At 54.2% G+C, this 7,507-nt stretch overlaps 1 protein-coding gene across 1 annotated transcript; it reads left to right on the top strand.

Annotated features, from left to right (window-relative positions):
- The first annotated feature begins 352 nt into the window (after window positions 1–352).
- On the top strand, window positions 353–5,797 carry STX4 (syntaxin 4). The gene is made up of 11 exons (XM_004691966.2): window positions 353–693; window positions 883–984; window positions 1,097–1,196; window positions 1,329–1,403; window positions 1,895–1,965; window positions 3,707–3,815; window positions 3,887–3,963; window positions 4,207–4,344; window positions 5,146–5,256; window positions 5,340–5,435; window positions 5,527–5,797. Exons 1-10 carry the CDS (start codon window positions 664–666, stop codon window positions 5,415–5,417), a joined length of 891 nt encoding a protein of 296 aa, XP_004692023.1. The 5' UTR covers window positions 353–663; the 3' UTR covers window positions 5,418–5,435; window positions 5,527–5,797.
- The last annotated feature ends 1,710 nt before the right edge of the window (window positions 5,798–7,507 follow it).

Here is a 7,507-nt window from a genome sequence, read left to right as displayed (position 1 = left end):
CCCCGCCTCGGGGGAGGCAGTAAGGGCGTAACTCCGGCGCCGCAGACGGCGTGGGGAGCAGAGTGTTCCAAAGGCGAAGTTGACAGTGCCGAAACACGTGACAGTTAAAGCGTCACGTTCTGTGGTCCTCGAGGCTGGCACCGGGAGGGTCACGTGACGCGGGGGCACCATGGGGTGATGTGAGATACAGGGCCTTTCAGATGACGTACGAATGACGCACTCCCACCCCTTCTGGCAACTAGATTTCCGTTGGAAGATGCGACAGTTCCTGTGAAGGGGGCGGGTCTCGGGTCCTGGCAGTCTTACTTCCGCTTGGGGCGGCACCACTTCCGACCTCCGCCCCTCCCTGGGGCGAGGATGAGACGCTGTCCGGTGCGCATGCCCAAAATCGCCCCAGAGGGGGCGGGGCCGCGGCTGCGGGAGCGGGAGGCGGGGAAAGAAAAGGGAATTCCAACCTGTGGAATCTTGGGGGCCCCCGAGGTCAGCTCCTTTCCATTGACTATGGATGGTGCTAGGGGCTGAGCCTCTGACGATCCGTGGGGGGCTTTGGGATCCGCAGTGTGAGAGTGGAGGGGAGTGTCAGTGTGAGTGGGGTTTAGGACTTCCAAACTTGGGATCTGGAGGCCCTCTGGGCTCAGGTGCCGGGAAGGAGCTGGAACCGCCATGCGGGACAGGACCCGTGAGCTGAGACAGGTGAGGAGTCGGGGTAGCAGGGCTGGGGTGGTGGGAGGACGGAGTGGGGTCTTGCTGGCAAGGAGGATTCCTGGTCTTGGAGCGGGGAGGGGTGACTGAAGGCCAGGAAGGGAAGACCCGGAAGCCCGTGGGTCGTCCGGAGCTAGAACGACAGCAGGGAAGTGATGCGAGTGACCTCGGCCCTGGCAGGGGGATGACAGTTCGGACGATGAGGACGAGGAGAGCATCGCGCTGGTGGTACACCCGGGCACCGCGCGCCTGGGGAACCCGGACGATGAGTTCTTTCAAAAGGTAAGAGGCTGGGATCTTGGCCCGGACTGACGAGGGCACTGGTGGACCCGAGGGGCAGCGCAGTCTGGAGGATTTCAGTATCTCCTTCGGCCCTCTCGGTCCCCTCCTTCAGGTCCGGACCATTCGGCAGACCATTAACAAGCTGGAGAGTAAAGTCCGGGAGTTAGAGAAACAGCAGGTCACCATCCTGGCCACGCCCCTTCCCGAGGAGAGTGAGTAGAAACCGAGTACAAAACACATGCTCAGCCAAAAGGATTGTGGGGGCTGTAGTTCCACGCAGATGGTGCCCAGGGAGGTTTGTTGAGGTAGGGGCTGATGTTTGAGAGTTATGGTCTTCTCTTCAGACATGAAGCAGGACCTGCAGAATCTGCGTGAAGAGATCAAACAGCTGGGAAGGGAGATCCGGTCGCAGCTGAAAGGTGAGCTTCTAAGACCAGAGACAGCCATCCCCCTTGTCCTGCCAAACCAGAGACAGCCATCCCCCTTGTCCTGCCAAACTCCTGTGGAGTGTGTGACCTAGAGAAGGCAGTGATGTAGCTAGGTCACACAGGAGGCTTCTCCCTATAAGCTCTCTTTCCAGTCCATGACTGTCTCAGCTTCCTTTATTTATAGTGAAGCCATTTACTCCTACGTTGCTGCCCAAATTGAATTCTTTGGGCAGGAAGAATGGGTTTTGTTAGGAGGCCTCTACATCCCATGGGAATTCACTGACGTATTTCAAACAAAAGTTGACTTTCTCCTGTCAGACTCAGAATTTGTCGTTTTTTATAAATTATATTTATTGGGAAACTCCTATCATGTGCCCCGTCATGTGACTGGGACATGACTCAAACTCTGTGTCCTGGTGAGCGAGTGATTTGTAGGAGCCACCAAACCCCCTCCCCACCAATGTCTTCATGTCTTCCCACAGTCATAGAGCCGCAGAAGGAGGAAGCTGAGGAGAATTATAACTCGATCAACACGAGAATGAGAAAAACCCAGGTGGGTTTGTTGTTCCCAGAATTAGGACATTTCAGCAAGTGTTTTATATATTAGATGGCAGCATAGGAAAGGAGGTCTTTGGAGATCATCGAGTTCAACCTGATGGTTTTTCAGATAAGGAAATTAAGGTTCAGAGAGGAAAAGGTCAAAACACTAGATCTTCTGATTCTCCATCCATTATAACACTCTGTTTTCTTCTCTGTCCAATGAGAAGTTGCTGAGTCCCTAGACGTGACCTGGGCTCAACTGTGGGAAACAGTCTTTGCAGGAGGCAAGATGGGGAGTTGGAGCTGAGCAGGCTACAAAGATAGCACACAAGTAGGAGATGGCAGCTGATGGCTCTGTCCAGGGAAGAAGTCAAATGACTGGAAGGTTTCCTGCCCACATGATAAGCATATGCTTTGCTTCATAGGCAGAATTCAAGAAATCAAGAAAGGGAACTTTCCTGGGTGGGGGCAGAGGGAAGGGTGCTGAATTAATATCTTAGTAAGGAGATTTGCAGTGATTTAACCTGCCCCTTCTGGGTGCCCACGGAAGAGTGGTTTGGAGGTTTTTTTTTTTTTAGAGATTTATTTATTTATGGATCAAGAACTGGGCTATAGACCAGAGGTGGAGGTGTGTGTGTGTGTGAGAGAGAGAGAGATTTCACCAGAGACAGAAGAAGGAGGAGAACAGGCAGATCTACTGAAATACATTGAGGGGAGCAGCAGGTGGGTCAGGAGAGGTCTGCTGTGCCATATGGGCCACTTCCCTGGCCGGGGATTGAACTTGTGCTGCAGTGACTGAGGAGAGCCTCATAGTGCTGTGCTTTAATCTGTTATGCCACCAGGGAGGGCCCTGGGTTGGAGTTTTTGAAAGTAAGAGACTGAGTAGTGGATCCTGAGCTCAGCAATGACCCCAGACTAAAGATGAAACAGTTTGGCATCTTTAAAGGGTGCAGCTGAAGCCATGAAAGCTGGAATTCCCAGGAAGGAGCACATGTAAGGTATCAGGAGGAAAAGGCAAGAGGGGATTTAAGGAAGCCCATGATGATCATGGGTGGGAAAGGCTGAGGACCTGTGCCATCTCGGCAACAGGCTGCCTCCAGCCACACTGTATGCCTCTCCTCTAAGCAGTTAGGCTGGCATTCAGCAAGCACTGCACAAATATTTAAGTATCTAATGTGTGCCAGTCATTTTCCCAGCTGCTTGGGGCCCAACAGTGAACCAAAGACCCCTGTTCTTGTGGGACTTCATATTACAGTGGGGAGAGACAATCACCATAATAAATAAGTTGTATATTTTAGAACTATAATAATTATTAAGAGGGGGCCGGGAGAAGTTAAAATGCCATTTCAGTACATAGAGGAATGTTCATTTAGAGGATGATATGAGAACAAATCCTATAGGCCTTTGTGAAGGATAAGCATTCTGGGCCAAAGGAGCCGCAAGTACAAAGGTCATTAGTGCAGGTGTGCTTGGTTCTCGAAGGAGAAAGGAGCTTCTGTGGCTAGGAGGAGGGAGTAAGGGATCTGTGGTGGAGATGAGGGCAGAGGGGAGGTGGGGGAGGCGTGTTAGGGCCTGACGGGTCCTGGAAAAGGCTTTGGGTTTTATTGTGAGAGATCTGGGAGCCTTTCAAGGCCATCGAGGCAGCCGGCACCTTAACAGCTCAAGCTGTCAACTCGCTGTTCCAATGGGATGCTGAGGCCCAGACCAGGCAGGGATCCTCCCGGGTGTGCCCAGCCTCTATTCCCCTTCCTCAGCATGGGATCCTGTCCCAGCAATTTGTGGAGCTCATCAACAAGTGCAACACCATGCAGTCCGAGTACCGAGAAAAGAACGTGGAGCGGATTCGGAGGCAGCTGAAGATCAGTGAGTTGTGGCGCCCGTCCCACAGGGGTAGGGTACTTGACCCAGCACTGAGCTGGACTTTTCCTTCACAGCAAATGCTGGAATGGTGTCCGATGAGGAGCTGGAGCAAATGCTGGACAGCGGGCAGAGTGAGGTGTTTGTGTCCAATGTGAGTGGCTGCAGCTAGCTTCCCTGTGCTAGGCCACCCATGCTTGCTAAGTCCTGGCTGTGTTTTTTTTTTGAGGGAGGGAATACTCCACTCCCAGAAGGGGACATCTAGCGTGCCTGAAGTCTGTCCTCGGTGCTCCAGCCTCAGTTCTGCGTCCAGTGGTTGCCCTATAGCTCAACAGGAACCTTGGACCTGTTGCTGGTTTTCCTGTGACCTACCCTTCCATTCCTATCTGCTCCCCAGATACTGAAGGACACTCAGGTGACACGACAGGCACTAAATGAGATCTCGACCCGGCACAATGAAATCCAGCAGCTTGAACGCAGTATCCGTGAACTTCATGAAATGTTCACTTTCCTGGCTACTGAGGTGGAGATGCAGGTGGGCACCCCAGGTCCCAGATGTGTGAGGCCATGTTTAGTTAGAACCCCAGCTGTGACTGTCGACCTCATTGGGTGCTTAGCTTCTCTCTCTGAGGCTTTTGTTTGTCTCCAAGCTTGGCCATGGCCCAGACCTCTGTCCTTAGCTGTGCCCCAGAATTACATCTACCTTGACAGCCACTCCTGTGTACATAATATCCCACCCTTGCACCACTTAAGCCCAGTTGTGGCCCCATCCCTGGCTCTTCCACCACCCACTTCCACCCCATTTCCCACAGCTCCAGTCAAAGTTGTGCCCTAGAAGCCTGCCTCCTGAAATCTGTATAAGGTCGAGGAGGGCGGTGGCATTCTTCCCTGGCTCTGGTTTTTGGGGTGAGGTGAACTTTCAGCCCTGTCCTGGAGGAACTGATCACTTGTGTATAACTAATGCCCTTTTACACCCACAATTCATGGGGAAGGGGTTTCATTCAGCTGGAATACTAGGTCCTGGCAGTGTCAGGGGGAGGTAGGATTAGCCAGGGCTTCACAGCAGCCAGGAGATAGGCCCAGAAGAACACGCAAGTTCAGACAGACTTGTGAGGGCAAAAAGTTAGCCCTCGTGGAAAGGTATGAGCCGTTTAAGGCACTTGGCTCTTGGCTCCAAGTTGCCACTACAGAGAGAGGTTGTGTGGGGCAAGGAAGCTGGGCAGGCAGCAGTCCACGCGAGGAGGAAGCCTGGCAGCCACCCGAGATGTGAGCTTTGTCAGATGTGGTCCTGCTCCATGTCTCTGTCAGCAGTTTGTACTGCCCCTCCTCTGAGCAGGGGGAGATGATCAACCGGATTGAGAAGAACATCCTGACCTCAGCTGACTACGTGGAACGTGGGCAGGAACATGTCAAGAATGCCCTGGAGCACCAGAAGAAGGCTCGGAAGGTGAGCCTCCCCACCCCTCCCTGACCCTGGCGGCCCTCCTTCCCCACCTGAATTTCCCTGACACTTGCCCTCCTCTCCTGCAGAAGAAACTTATGATTGCCATTTGTCTGTCCATCACTGCCCTCATTCTGGTGATCATCATTTCCATCTCATTGATTTGATACCTTCGCACATTCTCGGTGAGATATTGTGGGCCTGTCCCTAACCTGCCCTCCCAGCCCCGGCCTGTCCTCCTCCCCTCAGACCCTCTTCTCCCTCCTTCCCTTGTAGGCACTAAGAGCACCGGGGACCCAGGGTCTGCCTTCTCTCCCAGGAGCTGGGGAGGGCAGGACAGAGCCTCCAGCCGGACCCCCATATTCGCCCCATGCACAGGGGCAGACGGTTCTTCTGGGGTTGGCAGCCATTAATTCATGGGGGCCTTCCTGCTTGGGCCACAGTGCCTGGGGGAGGGCATGCAGTGTCCTGTTTGGCTTGGACACATGGTTTTGTAAGAAATTAAAAAAAAAAAGAGAGAGCTTGGAAACTCCCGTGTGTGTGTATTTCTGGAAGGGCCAGGGCCTCCAGGTGTCTAGCCTCCCCTCCCCTTGACCATCCTAGATATCGGCCCAGGCAGGTGCAGAGAAGACAATCCTAGTGCAAAGCCCACAGCCAACTGGCATGGCCCTTCTGTTCTCCCACAGGAATAGGGCGCCGGGGAGGGGGTTACACCCACATCTGGCTGGGTACTTACTGTCCTGGGGAAAGACTGCTGTGAGTGCCTGACCCTGAAGAAGTGAGTCTGGCCAGGCCAGACTGGGATACAGGTGAGAGGTGTGTGTGGCATCAGTGGGCATTCCTAAGATCAGGAGGAAGAGGCAAAGAAATCTGAGTAATTGAAGGCTGTTGTTTTGGATACAACCTGCAGGGAAGGGCCTGCTGGGGGAGGGGAGTAGAAGAGGGGACATGTTCAAGTTGATTGCTAAGTGAGAGAAGCCAGTTCTGGGAAGAAGCTGGGGAAAGCGTGGCCAGGCCGAGGAAACAGCAGGCCAGAGCCTTGGAAAAGGCATTGTCTTTGACTCAGAGTTCAGCTGGAGAGCCATGGCTCAGCTGAGCACAGCTGCTTCTTAAGTGGCTGAGAGGCAAGTAGAGGCAAAGAGGCGAAGAAGCTTGCCCCCTGTTTTTCATGAGGCACCCCTAGAATATAAATGTCTAGGGGTTCCTAGTAGGGTTACCTAGTTTCTGGAGGTGGGTGTGGTGCCTTTCCCCAGACATGGGGTTTCAGGGCTAAGCTGGCTCCTGGCTCCCACCCTTGATGGTGGTGGTGCCTGACTCAGACCTGGGCCTGGGAACGGGGTTCCTGCAACCTGGACCCATCCGTTCTGACTCCACAGGTTCCTGCTGCCACAGTATCGCTTTCTTCTGCATAACCTGGTGCTGGGTTAATGCCAGCCTACAATAGATGGAAGTGACGTTGGTGAATGCCTTCTCAGCTCCGCCCCTGGACCTGGTCTCAGGCTGGGGGAAGGACCGGAGGGGACATTGGGCTTCAATAATCCGCAACCGCAGGCGCTCTGCTGCAGTCCTCATTCCCCTGGCACCCGCCTGCCGTGCCTCTGGGTGGCCCTGGATGACACTTACACTGCGCCTGCGCCGGGTTCCTGTGCGCGGTGCCAGGAGCTGTGTGGGGCGTGGCGGAGATGTGGCCTGGCCGCAACCAGAAAACGATTGGCCCGCGGATCTAATGGATGTTCCTAGGGAAGATGGCAATTGGTTTAGGGAAGTGACTGTCCTGGTTTAGCAACTAGACGGAGATGTGGGCGGGGCTTCGGCAAGTCGCACGCAAAAGTGGTTGGATCGCAGCGCAGGGGCTTGATCAAACCCCCAGAAGCCACGGAAGGCACTAGGCTAGTAAGTGGCTGCTGGGAGCAAGCTCCCCAGTTGCTGAAGTCAAAGCAGCGCAAGTCCGGGAGGGTACCCACCCCTGGGGTCATGAGTCCTGTTTACAGATGAAGTTCTAGAAACCTGCAGGAAAGAGCTCCTTCTCAGCTGTGTGCAAATGCAGTTTGGGCGCCCACCTGATGGGAGCAATGGGGAGCCTTGGGACTAGAGCGATCCTGCCACTGTAGAAGCCCGATTTGGACGCAGGACCTCTGAGCTTCCCTGATCCTCCATTTCTTCCCCTGCTGCCAGCACCTTAGGCAGAATCCTGCCTTCTGCCTTCTTTGTCTATTCCCTCAGCTTTGGAGTGAAACTGCACAGCTCATGACACCTA

This window comes from Condylura cristata, unplaced genomic scaffold (genome assembly GCF_000260355.1).
Source record: "Condylura cristata isolate star-nosed mole 26May11 unplaced genomic scaffold, ConCri1.0 scaffold00032, whole genome shotgun sequence".
Classification (NCBI taxonomy): domain Eukaryota; kingdom Metazoa; phylum Chordata; class Mammalia; order Eulipotyphla; family Talpidae; genus Condylura; species Condylura cristata.
This window is presented reverse-complemented; position numbering and strand designations above follow the sequence as displayed.

What these genes read in the sequence shown, in the direction of transcription:
- STX4 (XM_004691966.2), top strand. Translation starts at nt 664, where the DNA reads ATGCGGGACAGGACCCGTGAGCTGAGACAG. An exon ending in CACGCCCCTTCCCGAGGAGA is followed by an intron (nt 1,197 to 1,328) that starts GTGAGTAGAAAC and finishes TCTTCTCTTCAG; the next exon opens with ACATGAAGCAGGACCTGCAG. An exon ending in GTGAGGTGTTTGTGTCCAAT is followed by an intron (nt 3,964 to 4,206) that starts GTGAGTGGCTGC and finishes TCTGCTCCCCAG; the next exon opens with ATACTGAAGGACACTCAGGT.